Source organism: Macaca fascicularis, chromosome 10 (assembly GCF_037993035.2).
Source record: "Macaca fascicularis isolate 582-1 chromosome 10, T2T-MFA8v1.1".
Taxonomy (NCBI): Eukaryota; Metazoa; Chordata; class Mammalia; order Primates; family Cercopithecidae; genus Macaca; species Macaca fascicularis.
The window spans coordinates 8077180-8093624 of record NC_088384.1 but is presented as its reverse complement, the minus strand read 5'-3'; the positions used below and the strand labels follow the sequence as shown (position 1 = coordinate 8093624).

Here is a 16445-nt window from a genome sequence, read left to right as displayed (position 1 = left end):
GGAGACTGTGTCTGCCTCAGTCTGTGGGCACATCCAGCAGGGGCCACTTTACCTGAGTTTCTTGGCTTGGGGCTTCCTGGACCACACAGGTCTGTGGGCCTGAGGACAGCTTTGGGGTTCCAGCTCCTGCTTCCTGTGGCCAGTGGGGGCCTTTTCTGTTCTGCTGTTTTCCTGAAGCCCTCTGGGGCCCAGCATACCGAGAATGGAGGCTGAGTCCAACTCCCCATTTAAGTGGCCGAGGCCTCCCTCCTTGCAGCCTCTTAGGGCTATGTCCTCTGGTTCCAGGGGCCAGCAGTCCCCATGCACCTGGGGCAGTGCTGCTTGCGTGTTGCCTTGTATTTCTGGGTGGTTCCAGCACAAGGCTGGCCTTCCCCAGTTTGTTTGGGCAGGTGAGGCAAAGACTTTCCCCGCTGCTTCATACCCGAGATCTGCATTCGGCCGACTGCCCCGTGTATTGTCCCATGTAATCTGCCTAGCAACGGGCAAGGCAGGATGATCTCCATTCCCATCTTACAGACGGGTCAGGTAAGGCTTGACTAGGTCTAGCACCTGGCTCAAGATCTCAGCCCTAGGAAGAGGCAGCTCCAGGTCTGGCTCAGGCGTGTAGACTTGGGCAGCTCCTGGCCTTGGCCGTCCAGTGGGCGGTTTGCTTTGGCAGCTGCTGCCTGGCTTCCCCTGGGCCCAGCCTCTGGCAGTCCCTGCTGAGCTTTGGGCTCCTGTATCCCTGTCCCCTTCTGTGACAGATTCCTCCTGAGCACTGGGTCCTGCATCTGTAAAGAGGACTCTCCCTCTCCCCTCACGGGGTCCTGGCTGGTGAAACAGGGTGAGGGCTGCAGAGCCATGCGGCTGGGGCGTTGTGGAGACCTACCTGCCTTGAGCCCAGATCGAGTCAGGAATTGCCCCATCTGCTTAGGGGTGGCTGTAGAGCCTGTCGTCTAGGGCAGATGTGGGCCCCGCCTGAGCCTCTCAGGGAAATGGGGCATTCTCTGATGGCTGCTTGAGGGGCTTGGGAGCCAGCTGGCACGTGCCATGGGTGAGGGGGCCCAAGGCAGCCAGCAGTGTCCACCGAGAGTGATCCCACAGCCGCCCACCTCCTTCTTCCTGCTCTGGCTTCTTAGAATTCTGAGCCCGACGCGCTGCATCAGTTGAATTCTGATGGAGGCAAAGAAGTTTTTCAGTCTCTGGTAGCTTGCTGTGCTGCTTCTACAACCACACAGACACACACTCACACATATTCACACACACACACATTCGTGTACATGCACAGACATTCCCATACCATACACACTCACATGCACATTCACACATATACACACACAATCACATATGCACAGAAACATTCACATACAACATTCACATATACACACATAATTCACACACACACACCTATACACATACACACGCATGCATACTCACATACACATCCATACACTCATACATACATGTGTTCACACACCCACACGCTCATACACACATGCGTTCACACCCCCCACATGCTCATACACACATGTTCACACACACACACATGCGTTCACACACCCACACACGCTCATACACACATGCGTTCACACCCCCCACATGCTCATACACACATGTTCACACACACACACATGCGTTCACACACCCCCACACGCTCATACACATGCGTTCACAGCCACACCCACACGCTCATACACACATGCGTTCATACCCACACCCGCACGCTCATACACACATGCATTCACACCCACACCCACACGCTCATACACACATGCGTTCACACCCCCCACATGCTCATACACACATGTTCACACACACACACATGCGTTCACACCCCCCACACCCACACACGCTCATACACACATGCGTTCACAGCCACACCCACACGCTCATACACATGCGTTCACAGCCACACCCACACGCTCATACACACATGCGTTCACACCCACACCTGCACGCTCATACACACATGCGTTCACACCCACACCCACACGCTCATACACACATGCGTTCACACCCCCCACATGCTCATACACACATGTTCACACACACACACACATGCGTTCACACACCCCACACACTCATACACAAATGCGTTCACAGCCACACCCACACGCTCATACACACATGCGTTCACACCCCCCACATGCTCATACACACATGTTCACACACACACACACACACATGCGTTCACACACCCCCACACGCTCATACACACATGCGTTCACAGCCACACCCACACGCTCATACACATGCGTTCACAGCCACACCCACACGCTCATACACACATGCGTTCATACCCACACCCGCACGCTCATACACACATGCATTCACACCCACACCCGCACGCTCATACACACATGCGTTCACACCCACACCCACACGCTCATACACACATGCGTTCACACACCCCCACACGCTCATACACACATGCGTTCACACACACACCCACACGCTCATACACACATGCGTTCACACACACACCCTCATACACACATACATTCACACACCCACACACATATTCATAGACACACATGGACACACACATTCACAGACACATTCGTACCCATATGAATTCACCCATACATGTATATTCACATATGTACACTCACACATATTCATACACACATTCACACACACTAATAGTCACAAATACACACATACACACTCACACAGTCACATACATTCACATGGGTACACACGTCATACACATTCACACACACACATTCACACACACATAGTCACACACAGACACTGCCACGATTTCTCTTTTGCCCCCTTCCTATCTTCGTCTTCCATTTGCTTGTCCAGATAAAATTGATTTCACGTGGCTGTTTTCCTTTCTAGAAGGCCCCTCAACACACGTGTGCACACTACTCCACATGAGATTAATGTTTGAAACGAATCGTCTGCCTCTTTCCTGCCGCAAAATCCCAGCGAAACAAAAGATGGATGATTCTGTGCATGGGAAGGGTGGGGAAATTAATTAGGAATGACAAAGGACCCCATTCTTTGGTTCCACTTATCTTGCTGCTGACTTGCCGTACGCTGTTGTGTGCCCCGACCAGGTGTGTGATTGACGGGCTTTGGGGACACGTTGCCAGCTCCGCACTGCCCTGCCCCCTCTTGGGCCCCAAGGGCATTGGATCTGGACCCCTGCTGTCCATCTCCCCCAGCCTTTGCCTGGGCCCACTGGCCTAGGAGATGCAGAGGGAGGGGTCGGGGCAAACCCCTGTCACCAGGGCTGGGTAGACGACAGAGGAAGTTCGGATGGTGGGACATCCCCAGGAGATAGCCACAACTTGTGGGGTGAGGAGTCAACACACTGGTCTGGTCTCCATGCAGGCATGCCCTCACTTGGGAGCCAGGCACGTCTCTGACATCTTTGAGCCTCAGCTTCCCCTGTTGCAGAATGGGAATACAGCCTCACTGGGGTGCTGGGAGTGTCTGGGGAAGGACTTGAGGCCAATGACAGATGTCATCCTCATCAGAGACACTTTTAATATTGGCTGTGGCCATGGCTGGCTCCCTGGAAAGCCCGACCTCTTTGGGGAGGGTAGGTATTGCGGTGGGAAGAACAAACAAAGGGATCAGGACAGAGAGTGCTTGGCCTTGGGGGAGGGAGATCGGACCTGGACCTGGACAGGCTCCTCTGAGAGCTCAGGGGCCGTTGCAGTAGCCACATGGCTGGAACATGTCACACCCCTGCTTGGAGCTGCAGCTCCTGTAGAGTAGAGACAGCAAAGCTGTCCTCAGAGGATTGTCAAGAGGAGGAATTATAGGAATACCTGGCCGCTAGCAGGTCCTGTAAAAGGCCTTGCTTCCTCCACAGGGCTTTCATGGCGGTGGCCACCCCAGCAGGCAGCAGGGTTGCCAGCACTCAGCCCGTACCCTAGGAAATGGGGGCCCTGGGGAGGCAGGGAGGGGCCCCCAGGGGAGGCGAGCCTTCCTGGGGGTCCAGATGCAGCAGAGGGGTGTGAGCATCCTGGATCTGGGCTCGCCTCTGAGGCTTCATCTGTAAAATGGACACGTAAGTCCCCAGCGCAGGTTCATGGGAGAGGGAGAGAGAATGGGACACTCAGCAGATGGCAGAGGGCTCGGAGAGTTCTTGTGACTGTTTTCATTGCTGATATAGGTCTTGGGGCTTCCTGACTGTCAGGGGCTCTGAGGTGGGGCTCCTGGCAGGAGGGTGCAGAGTGAAGAGGGCTAGCATGTGGTTCCTCCCACCTGCCTGTCGGGTAGAGCACCTGCTTGTTCATTTCATTCTTCATCCATTCATTCATGGCCGTCTTGAGCAACCGCTCCCTGAAGCTGACCTGGGCAGGAGGGGTTCAGGGACGGACCTCAGTCAGGGTGGAGAGAGCGCGCCTGTGCAGGGGGAGGCAGGTGATCAGGAGAAACTCCTGGAAGAGGTGGCCTTTGAGCCAGGCCTTAATAAAATACGGGTCGTGGATGACGGGAGAGGCTACGAAGGGCATTTCAGATTTCTGAACTAGCACGAGCAAAAACCTGGAGGTACAGAAAGGCCAGAATGGCAGGAAGTGGATGGTTAAGGTTGACATGGGCGATGAGCTCCGTGGGGAGCCTGAGCAGAATGGCCTGGAAGGTGGGCGGGGCAGATCCTAAAGCCCCGTGTGCCAGGATGAGGGCTGGGCTTTTCCTGGAGGCAGCAGGGAGCCATGGGAGGCGCAGGAGTGGAGGAGTCACGTGCAGGGGACATGTGGGTGGGGTCCCAGGAGCCAGGGGTGCAGGCCTCTTCCCCTCTGTCCAGTCGGGGTTAAGAGGGGACCTGGCAAGGGATCAGGGAGCTCAGAGCCGCAGCAGGAAGTCGTCTTGGGAGAGGGTGAGCCTGTGGCCTGGCACCCCAGGAATCATCCGTGTGTCAGCTGCCAGCTTGGGTACAGGACGCAGGAGCCCCAAGCCCTGGCCCGCACCCCTCTGGCTTCCTACGTGTCCTCGGACACACTGCTTGACTTCTCTGTGCTTCCGTTTCTTTGTCTCTAAAACGGGGTCCTCCCCATGGTTTTGCCCTGAGGATGAACTGAGCTGCTAGACATAGCGACTGCTAAAGGGGATTTGCTGTGGGCAGGGCAGTGGCAGGGGAGGTGGGGTGGCACAAGGGTGATTCCTGGTCACATTTGCATCATTATGGGATGGACATATAGAGTGTAGGCCCTGGAACTAGCATTCGGGGCTTGAGCTCTGACCATGTCACTCGGGAACCTCTCCCCATCTCAGTTTCTGCCTCTGTAGAGTGGAGGCTGTGGTGGCAGCTGCCTCTCTGGGGGGTGTGAGGATTGAGTCTGGCTGTTCCTGGAGAGGCCGTGGGCACTGCATCTGTGTGGGTGCCGCTCAGTGTCCCGTTGAGGGCAGCCCCTACACCGCCCTCAGCATCGGCCTCGGGCCCAGGTGTGCCTGTGGGCTCAGCATGACCCAGGGCCCCACAAGGCCCCAGCACTCCAGGAAATAGGGTACAGTCAGGGATGGCTGTACTCCAGGGTGCTACAGTGACTCCTGGGGACACGACCTGCCCAGCAGCCGTGTACCTTACCTGGGGAGGCAGAGAACCTGAGCAGGGCAGGCTCGGCTTCTGCCATTTCCTGTAGACGAGTGTCTCCCCGCTTCCCTGTCTGCTGCAGCGGAACCTGGAATTCATGCTTCAGCGGGAGACGGTTTAATGATTGGCCACGAGGAGGTCATTTATATTGGCTAAGCGGGCTTAATTAGATGGGACTCGAAGGTTACCATAAGAGCACAAAAAAGCTGTTAAGGGGTTAACCTCTGAGAGATTACATTGTATTCAGCGCTCTGTTAAAGTTTGAATTAATTTTTCCCATGGGTTTGTTCACATTCTAATTTTCAACTAAATGAGACATCTGTTTCAGAAAAGGAAAATTTGCTCTGGTTGTCATGGCAACTATCATTCTGTAAGAAAATTATTCCAATGGTTACTTTAGAACAGAAAGACAGAAATTCAGGACATAAAGCCGCCTCCTATGGCTTAGTGGGAATTCGCATCCGTCCGCCTTCCTCTGGGGCTGTGATGTGACCCGGACAGTGGGGCTGGCATTGGGGCTCGTGGACCCTCAGGGTGGTGAGGTTGGGTCCAGGCACTGGGTTGCGTTGGCAACCAGTACAGTGGCTCTTGGGGCACCTCAGCATCGCATCTCAGGCATTCGTGAGTCTCAGACCATGGCGGCAGTGTGGGCAGTGAGGGGCGGGCTGGATCAGGGCTGACTGGGCCCCTGGAGCCCTTGTCTGCTCTGACCTCTGAAACACCAGGGGCCCCACAGGCTTGGGGCCTGCCGGTCACAGTGGTTGATCCCACCTGCCAGGTCTCACTGGACATGGAGAGGGTCATTTCATCCCCACACACAGCACGCAGGGAGGACCTCTGTGCACTTTGCCGTCAGGAGGCACCGCTCCTTTTGTCTCCTCTGCCCAGGGCAGAACCTGATGGTGGTTTCCATGAAGGCTGTACAGGAGGCCGGGGGCTGTCCAGGCCTCGTGTGAGGCTCAGAGACCTCTGGGAGTGAGGTCACCCTGAGGGGTCTACTCAGTCGTGCTCACCCACCTGCTCCTGCCTGCCTTTGAGAAGTCCCCCCTTCCCAGCCTGGGGATGGTGCTCACCAGCGAGCAGTCCGTCCTGGGAAGTGTCTCTTCTGGATGTCTTGGGCATGGGGCATGACTTGACTCCTCCTATCCCCCGACATCCTTTTTTTTTTTTTTTTTTTTTGAGATGGAGTCTTGCTCTGTCACCTGGGCTGGAGTGCAGTGGCATGATCTCGCTCACTACAACCTCCACCCCCTAGTTCAAGTGATTTTCCTGCCTCAGCCTCCTGAGTAGCTGGGATTACAAGTGTGCGCCACTATGCCCAGCTAATTTTTGTATTTTTAATAGAGACGGGGTTTCATCACATTGGCCAGGCTGGTCTCAAACTCCTGACCTCAGGTGATCCACCCGCCTCGGCCTTCCAAAGTGCTGAGGTTACAGGCGTGAGCCACCATACCCGGCCCCTGTCCTCTGACATTCTAATAAAAACTGGAACATCACCTCTTCCCATTGATGGAGCTCCTGGGTATTTGGGAGGCATTTTCACAGTGGTGGTGCAGTCTCATCCTCCTGACTCCTCTCCTCCCTCCTTTCCTCCCGTGCATCAGGCAGTGGGACACAGAGGAGAACAAGAGGACTGGGGACAGAAGCATCATTAACCCCATCTTTACACAGGAGGAAACTGAGGCTGGAAGAGGTGCAGTGACCAGCCAGGGGCAGAACTGGGGTGTCCAATGCCCACTTCAGTGCCCTTTCTACCCAGTACAGGAGAATGAGGCAGCCTCTGGCCCCTGGACCCAATGCTGTGGTGTCAGCTGTCCCCGTGTCCCCAGATCCTGCAGGCAAGGCTGGTCCTTCTGTGCATTTGGAGACGTTCTCATGGCCCCCAAGATGGGCAAGGGTGTGATGGGGAGGGAAAAAGGAACAAATTCCAGACCCGCTACCCTGTTGAGATCTGGTTCTTCATCCAGCTCTGCCTGGGCCTCCCTGTGTGACCCTGGGAAGTGGAGCAACCTCTCTGGGCATTGGGGTGGGGGAACAGGGCAGATTCCAGCTCCCCGAGATTTGAGGTCATGTGTTTCCAAGAAGCTGGCAGGAAACTGTCACCCCTAGAGGAAGGGTCCTTGGTGCTGGGTGAGGGGAGGTGGGACAGGCAGCGGCTCTACCAGGGGCCAGCTCCCGGGGGTGGGTGCTCAGGGCCTCTGATGTGTTTCCGAGTGTTTCCTTCAAATAACCGCCCCCTGCCGTGGCTCTTGGGAACCAACAGACGTGTTCTCTCCCTACTGATGAGGCTTCCTCCTGCCTTGTCAATATTTGATCAGATTTTTGAAAAATGGAGGCTGTGTTTGGAAGGCAGCACCTGAAATGTGTTGCTTCATTTTCTGTTGGCTGATGGGTCTGGGGCTCCGGGGAGGACCCTAAGTGGCTTCTAAGCTGCTGAGTCCTTCCCAGAAGCACCTTACCCACTCCCCCGACCTGCCTGGTGGGGCTCTGCATGTGTCTAGGACCACGGCATCAGAAAATTCCAGCTGTGAGCTCAGCAGGTTAGAACTGGGGCAGCCTTGGGAGCTGCCAGTGAGGCGCTGTCGGCTCTTCTCCACCAGGAACTGTGGCAGGAAAGCGTTTTACTCTGTGACTCAGTCCGTGTGGATGTGGGTGGCTATTTAAATAGAAATATATTCAACTGAAGTATCCCTTTCCTGGCTTGATGGACTCTCAAATCTTGGGGAGCTGATGTTTTCTATTCTTTTTTTAAAAAATATGCTGTTGCCATTCATCAAAATGCAATTTGAAAGACCCTGCTGTAGGCCAAAGGTTTTTCATTCAGGCTCCATGGGTGAGTCTCAGGAGGGCTCCATGATAATAATGGTGGTAGCAATAGTGGTGGTAGTGGTGGTATACGAGGTGATGGTGATTGTGGTCATATTGATAATGGTGGCGGATGATGGTGATGATGATGGTAATGGTGATGGTGGTGATGGGAGTGATGATGGTGATGTTGATGTTGATAATGGTGGTGGTGATGGAGATGATGGTGGTGATAGTGATAGAGTAGGCAGTGGTGGTGATGGAGGTGGTGATGATGGAGGTGGTGGTTATGGAGGTGGTGATGGTGGTGATGGAGGTGGTGGTGGTGGTGATGGAGGTGGTGATAAAGATGATGGTGGTGGTGATGGAGGTGGTGGTGGTGTTGGTGATTATGGAGGTGGTGGTGATGGTGGTGGTGGTGGTGGGGATGGAGGTGGTGGTGATGGTGATGGAGGTGGTGGTGATGGAAGTGTGATGGAGGTAGTGGTAATGATTGAGGTGGCGGTGGTGATGGTGGTAATGATGGAGGTGGTGGTAATGATTGAGGTGCTGGTGATGGAGATGGTGGTGGTAATGGTGAGAGTGGTGGTGATGGAGGTGGTGGTGATGATGTTGGTGATGATGGAGGTGGTGGTGGTGGTGATGGAAGTGGTGGTGGTGATGATGGAGGTGGTGGAGGTGGTGGTGATGGAGGTGGTGGTGGTGATGGAAGTGGTGATGCAAGTGGAGGTGGTGCAGGTGGTGGTGATGGAGGTGGTGGTGGTGGTGATGTTGGTGGTGATGGAGGTGGTGGTGGTGATGATGTTGGTGGTGATGGAGGTGATGTTGGTGGTGATGGAGGTGGTGGTGATGGTGGTGGTGGTGGTGGGGATGGAGGTGGTGGTGATGGTGATGGAGGTGGTGGTGATGGAAGTGTGATGGAGGTAGTGGTAATGATTGAGGTGGCGGTGGTGATGGTGGTAATGATGGAGGTGGTGGTAATGATTGAGGTGCTGGTGATGGAGATGGTGGTGGTAATGGTGAGAGTGGTGGTGATGGAGGTGGTGGTGGTGATGATGTTGGTGATGATGGAGGTGGTGGTGGTGGTGATGGAGGTGGTGGTGGTGATGATGGAGGTGGTGGAGGTGGTGGTGATGGAGGTGGTGGTGGTGATGGAAGTGGTGATGCAAGTGGAGGTGGTGCAGGTGGTGGTGATGGAGGTGGTGGTGGTGGTGGTGATGTTGGTGGTGATGGAGGTGGTGGTGGTGATGATGTTGGTGGTGATGGAGGTGATGTTGGTGATGATGGAGGTGGTGGTGATGGAGGTGGTGGTGGTGATGATGTTGGTGATGATGGAGGTGGTGATAGAAGTGGTGCTGGGGGTGATTATAGGGATGATTGAGGTGATGGGGATGATGAACTTGCAATATGTTGAACACTTACTGTGAACCAGGCCCTGTTTTAGGTACTTTACATGGATTAACTGATTTAATAATTTCAACAGCCCTGTTGAGACATATAGTATTATCCCCACTTTACAGATGGGAAATTGGGGCATAGAAATTAAGTTCTTTGTTCAAGGTCACACAGGTGGTAAGAGGTGGACCATTGTAACCCAGGTCTAACTCCAAGATGCACTCGCAGTTGGGTGTAAAATTGTGTGTGTGCATGTTAGGGGGTGATACATATTTCTGCGGAGAGAACCTTGGCTTCCTGCAGGCCTGTGTGGATGTGACTGAGGAAGGCAGTGCCCCCTAATGGGATTAGTCACTGTCCTTGGTGCTGCCCACCCAGAGGCTGTTCCTCGGCCGCAGCTGCCTGGTTTCCTCAATTGGTGGGCGCTGCCTGTGGGTGGGGGTCCCTGGGAGAGCCCATACTGGGGGTGCAGGCAACTCTTCTGTGGCCTACCCCTCACACTTAATTTTTCCTCTCCCAGGCCTCAGGGCGGATCCCCAGGCACAGCCCAGAAAGCACAACCAGTCTCATTCCCCAGGCCCCCGCTTGTGCAAGGGGCTCTCCTGGACCCTGCTTATGGCTGGGTGTAGGCGACCCCCTTTTTTCTTCTCCCTCAAGAGCCAGGCAGGAGGGAGAGCCCTCTTCCTCAAGGTCCAGAGCTCGGCTGGTAGGGGACTGGGGAAGTGGTGGTCTGGTGTGTTCTGCCTGCTTTTAGTACATTCCCCTGGGGGTTCTCGGGCTTCTCTTTCTAATGAGGGGGATTGGTGGCAGCTTTTGCGTTTTGGCTGCAATCCCAAGAGCAGGTAAAGTCCTGCTCAACATCCTGTTAACAATTTATTCATTATTTCAGTCCCCTCTCACCCACCACCATTCGTTAAACATAGATTTGCGTGTCTCCTGGGCTGGTGTCTGAAACAATGAAAAGGCCTTTGACCCCAAATAACCAGTGTGGTCACCCATCCTCCTCCGTCACAAGCCCGTGTCCCAGGAGATGCCTCTGCAGGCTTGAAGGCAGGGTGGGACAGTGGGGAGAGAACATCAGATATGGGTTTGAGAATGACTTCTCCACTGACCCACTGTGTGAACCTGGGCACCTTCCGTTCCCTCGCCAAACCTCCGTCTTCTAGTCCAGGACCTGCCAGCATAGGACTAAGTTGGGGTTTTCAAATGGTGTTCCATGGAACCCCCAGGGTTCCAAGGAGGTGCACTGGGCGCCTGCCAACAGGGTAGTATGTTGGGTTAACAGCCAGGGGTGTCAGTCACCCCACAGAACAGTGCATGACCCAGGGAGGGATTTAAGTGGCAGCCTTGGGCACAGAAGAGACAATGGCAAAACCCACCCCTCCCCTAGCCCCACCGACTCTCACAGCATGTGATGGCGGGAGAGTGGTAGTGAGACACCCTGTCTGGGCCAGCACGCCAGGACCCAAGTCCTGTACCATCTCACCGCTGGGAGCCTCAGTGTCCTCATTTGTAAAAGGGGAATAATGCTAGTCCCTCTTTCACGGGGTTCTTTTAACAGCTGAGCCCATCCCAGCAATGTACATACTCGGGGCCTGGCAGAGCAGTAGGTGCACAGGAAACGCTGGTGGCTGTTTTTATTTTCCAACTTCTGGTCCTCAATTTTCTCACCTACAAAACATGTAGAAGGAGACTTGTCTGGCCAACTGTGCTGCAGGGGTAAAGGTCGTCCCAGGGCAGCGGGCGGGGAGGTGATGTGGGGATGGCAACTGCATTAGTGTGTCGGGCTGTGTAACTGAGGATCAAACCCAGTGGCGTAAAACAACAGAAATTCACTCCCTCACGGTTCTGGAGGCCAGAAGCCTGGAGAGGCCACTGCAAGATTGGTTCCTTTTGGGAGGCTCTGAGGGAAAACTGTTCCGGGCCACTCTTCCAGCTGCTGCTTTATTTTGAGACAGGGTCTTGCTCTGTTGCCCAGGCTGGAGTGCAGTGGCACAATCTTAGCTCACTGCAGTCTTGACCTCCTGGGCTCAAGCAGTCCTCTCCCACCCCATCCTCTTGAGTAGCTGGGATTACAGGTGTGCACCACCATGACCGACTAACTCTTAAAAAATATTTTTTATAGAGACAGTGTCTTACTGTGTTGCCCAGGCTGGTCTTGCACTCGAGGGCTCAAGCAGTCCTCCTGCCTCAGCCTCCCAAAGCACTGGGTTTACAGGCGTGAGCCACCATGCTTGGCCACACTCTCGTGGTTTCTGATGGTTGCTGGTGATCCTGGTCATTCTTTGGCTTGTGGAAGTGTCACTTCAGTCTCTACCTCCATTGTCACCTGGTGTTCTTCCCTCTGCCGGTGTCTCTATGTTACCACATGGCCCTCTTTTAAGGGCCTCTTTTTAAGCCCTCACTCCCTCAGAAACCCGGGGTCCCCGCTCCCTCATCCCCACCCAGCCCAACATCCCCACAGCCTGTGAACCACCTCCCATCTCTCCTCTCTGCCCCCATCCCACCACCCAATCCACACTGAGGTCATCCCTCATCTGCATACCGCCTCCCCCACCCCCACCGTCCCATCATTGGATGTAAGACCTACACGAATCCAGTATGACCCCATCTTAGCTTGATTTCATCTACAAAGAACCTCTTTCTAAATAAGGTCATATTCACAGGTCCTGGGGGTTGGCAGCATGTCTTTTTGGGGGACACAATTTGATTCACAGCAGTGGTGGTGGTGGTGGTGGTGATGGTGATGGTGGCTGTCTTAGACCATTTGGGCTGCTACAAGAAAATGTCATAGACTGGGTGGTTTCTAAACAACAGAAGTGTGTTTCTCATAGTCTGGAGGCTAGAATTCCAAGATCAAGGTGCTAGCAGACTCCATATCTGGTGAGGACCCACTTCCTGGTTCATAGATGGCACCTCCTTGCTGTTTCCTTACATAGTGGAAGGAGTAAGGGATCTCTCATGCCTCTCCTTATAAGGGCACTGATCCCATTTGAGAGGGCTCCATTCTCATGATCTCATCACCTCCCAGAGGCCCCACCTCCTAGTACTAGCACCTTGGGGATTAGATTTCAAAATATTAATTTTGGGGGGATGCAAACATTTAGATCATAGCAATGGTTGAGGTAGTGGTGGTGGTAGGAGGTGGTGGTGGTGGTGATGGAGGTGCTGGTGGTGGTAGTGGAAGCACTGGTGATGATGGAGGTAGTGGTGATGGTGATGGTGATGATGGTGGTGGTGACAGGTGTGATGGAGGTGGTGGTGATGGAAGTGGTGATGCAAGTGGAGGTGGTGGTGGTGGTGGTGATGGAGGTGGTAGTGGTGATGGAGGTAGTGATGGAGGTGGTGGTGGTGGTGGTGGTAGTGGTCGTGGTGATGGAGGTGGTGATAGAGCTGGTGGTGGTAGTGATGGAGTTGGTGGTGGTGGAGGAGGAGGTACTAGTAATGGAGGTGGTGATGGAGGTGGTGGTGATGGTGGAGGTGGTGGTGGAGGTGGTGGTAGTGGAGGTGGTAGAGGTAGTGGTGGTGGTGGTGATGGAGGTGGTGGTGGTGGTGGAGGTAGTGGTGGTGGAGGTGGAAGTGCTGGTGATGGTGCAAGTGGTGGTGGTGGTGATGGAGATGGTGGTGGTGGAGGCAGTGGTGGTGGAGGTGGTGGTAGTGGAAGTGGTGGTAGTGGAGGTGGTGGTGGAAGTGCTGGTGATGGTAGAGGTAGTGGTGATGGAGGTGATGGTGGTAGAGGTAGTGGTGGTGATGGAGGTAGTGGTGGAGGTGGTGATGCTGGCTACTTCATCGACATAAAGGACCTATTGTGATATCATCTATGGGTGAAACCTGAGGGATGATTCTGATGCTTTTGTTGCAAATGACTGAAAACCCAGTTCAAATGGCTTTGTGTTGGCCCATATAATTGGGAAGTGCTGAGGTAGGGTGGCTGTCTGGTCCAGTTTGATCCAGCTGTTTCTTGGGTAGCTAGCAGCTGCTGACAGCTCCCAAGGCTAGAAGCTCACTGTTTATACACAGGGATGACAGTATCCACTTTTCTTCTCCTTGAAAGAATCTGAGACTCCCTGTAACTGGAAGAATCTAGGTGATGTGTTCATCATTGAACTGACTAGGAGGAATATCTGGCACTGATGGGTCCAGGTCTTGGCTGCGGAGCAGGCTACCAGGCTGGTATTGCATTTAATGGTCTAGGTCCACCTGGCCCCACCCTCCCAGCTGGGGGTGGGTCAACTCTACCTGGACTCCCTGGCCAGAGCTTCCAGTATAAGCAAGAATGAGCAGCCCACACCTGGAATCTGCTCTTTTTTGATTGGGGGTCCACACACTCTGCCTGGGGGAGGGAGATTGGAGGGGCATCTTCCTGGGGGTGGGGGTGGGGGTAGTGGAGAATGGAGAATGTTCCCTGTGGGTTTTCTTGGGAAGGCTTGGAGCAGGAAAGGTTTTAGGAAGAAGCTGATACACACACACACACACGCGCGCGCGCGCACATACATATACATATATATACACACACACATACACCCATATATGCATTTAAAAATAATTTTTTAGAGACAGCGTCTTACTGTGTTGCCCAGGCTGGTCTTGCATGTATATGTATATATATGTATGTATGTGTATATGTGTGTGTGTGTGCCTGTGTGTGTGTGTGTGTGTGTATGTATGTATTTAGCTTTCTTTTTTTTTGGTTATGTAAATAATACTTATGGAAAAACAGAAACTACAGGTAAGCAGAAGGAGACAGGAGAGAGAATTGCCCGGGGAGCCACAGTCCGCCAGTGGGTCAGAGTCCTGGTGAGTCCCTGCCTTCCCTGGGTGGAGACCTTCCCTGACTTTCCAGGTAGCAAGTTGGTCCTGAAGACCACCTGGCCTGCGGGGAGTTCCGCCTTCTGTGTGACCGCCCTGTACCTTCACCCGCCCTCCCTCAACCACCTGCACTTCTTCTGCAGGCAGCCCTGGTTCTACGGCTGGGGTTTCAACCTCCCGCGAGGCCAAGCCCTGCTGGAGAAATGGAACCTCATTCCCGAAGGCGTAGACATCCTGATAACCCATGGACCGCCACTAGGTAAGGCTCTGCTGGCCTGGCCCTCCAGCTCGCCCACCTGGGCTGGTGGGTGGGCTCTGGGATGGGGGGCTGGCTGGGCCTGGCCTGTGTAGGGGAGCCCTGGAGGGGCTCTGAGTTCCACTTGCTGGGGCACTGAGGACACGTCACCCCATAGTCCCTCTTATTTCCTGAGTGCCCACTGAGAGCTGGAGGCTTGACTTGTTACCTTGTGGGCTCCTCACAACAGCACGGGAGGCCAGAGTCACCCGTCCATTTGACATGCAGGACTCTGGAGCTTTGGCTCATGCCCCTGCAGACCCCAGTCCTGGGTGCTGAAAATCACCAGAGCCCTGCACAGGGCTTTGTCCGGGCAGCCCTCACTCCCTCAGAAACCTGGGGTCCCCGCTCCCTCACCCAGCCCAACGTCCCCATGGCCTGGGAACCACCTCCCATCTCTCCTTTCTGCCCCCACCCCATGACCCAATCCACACTGAGGTCATTCCTCATCCGCATATCACCTCCCCCACCCCTGCTGTCCCATCTGGGGGCTTTCTCAGTTCCCTTCCTTTCCTCATTCCCACAGCCTGGCCATCACCACATGCCTCCCATTCTGCCTCCAAACTGCCTCCCACTCCCCCTTCTCTCCATACTGCTAACCCCGCCTCAGTTCAGGACAATGTCTTCTCTCTGTCTCCCATGGTCATGGTGGAGGTGGTGGTGATGGAGGTAGTGGCGATGGAGGTGGTGATGGTGGAGATGGTGGCGGTGGAGGTGGTGATGGTGGTAGAGGTGATGAAGGTGGTGGTGATGAAGGTGATGGTGGTGATGGAGGTGATGGTGGGAGCTGGAGGTGGTGGTGGTGATGGGAGGTAGTGATGGTGATGGAGGTGGTGGCAGTGGGGATGGGTGGTGGTGGTGGTGGTGATGGAGGTGGTGGTGATGGTGGGTGGTTAGGGTGATGGGGAGGTGGAGGTGGTGGTGGTGGTGGGAGGTAGTGATGGTGATGGAGGTGGTGGCAGTGGGGATGGGGTGGTGGTGGTGATGGAGGTGTTGCTGGTGGTGATGGAGGTGGTGGTGATGGTGGGAGGTGGAGGTGGTGGTGGTGGGAGGTGATGATGGTGATGGTGGTAGTGGTGGTGATGGGGGTGGTGATGGTTGTGGAGGTGGTGGTGATGGAGGTGGTGATGGAGGTGGTGGTGGTGGTGATGGAGGTGGTGGTGGTGGTGATGGAGGTGGTGATGAGGTGGTGATGGAGGTGGTGGTGGTGGTGGTGATGAGGGTGGTGGTGGTGATGGAGGTGGTGGTGGTGGTGATGGAGGTGGTGATGAAGGTGGTGATGGTGGTGGTGGTGGTGGTGATGGGGGTGGTGGTGGTGATGGTGGTGGTGGAGGTGGTGGTGGTGATGAAGGAGGTGGTGGTGATGTTGGTGGTGGAGGTGATGATGGTGATGGAGGTGGTGGTGGTGATAGTGGTGGTGGAGGTGGTGGTGGTGATGGAGGTGGTAGTGGTGGTGAAGGAGGTGGTGGTGGTGATGGGGTGGTGGTGGTGATGGTAATGGAGGTGGTGCTGGTGGTGATGGGGGTGGTGGTGGTGGTGACGGAGGTAGTGGTGGAGGTGGTGATGGAGATGGTAATGGAAGTGGTGGAGGTGAAGCTCTTGTCC

The 16445-nt window shown here is 54.8% G+C and overlaps 1 protein-coding gene across 8 annotated transcripts in view; it reads left to right on the top strand.

Annotated features, from left to right (window-relative positions):
- The window catches only part of MPPED1 (metallophosphoesterase domain containing 1), a 97685-nt gene that overhangs the window by 73861 nt on the left and 7379 nt on the right, over window positions 1–16445 (top strand). For 7 of the 8 annotated variants that reach the window (XR_012418645.1, XR_012418646.1, XR_012418647.1 and 4 more), the window contains one exon: window positions 14689–14804. Coding sequence is in view for 5 of the 8 variants with exons in the window: in XM_045363494.3 (XP_045219429.1) it covers window positions 14689–14804 (116 nt within the window). In the remaining 3 variants the exon portion in view is untranslated. Of the gene's footprint in view, window positions 1–8223; window positions 8370–14688; window positions 14805–16445 lie in introns of those variants that run through there. The other variant, XM_074003583.1, reaches the window with a different exon arrangement.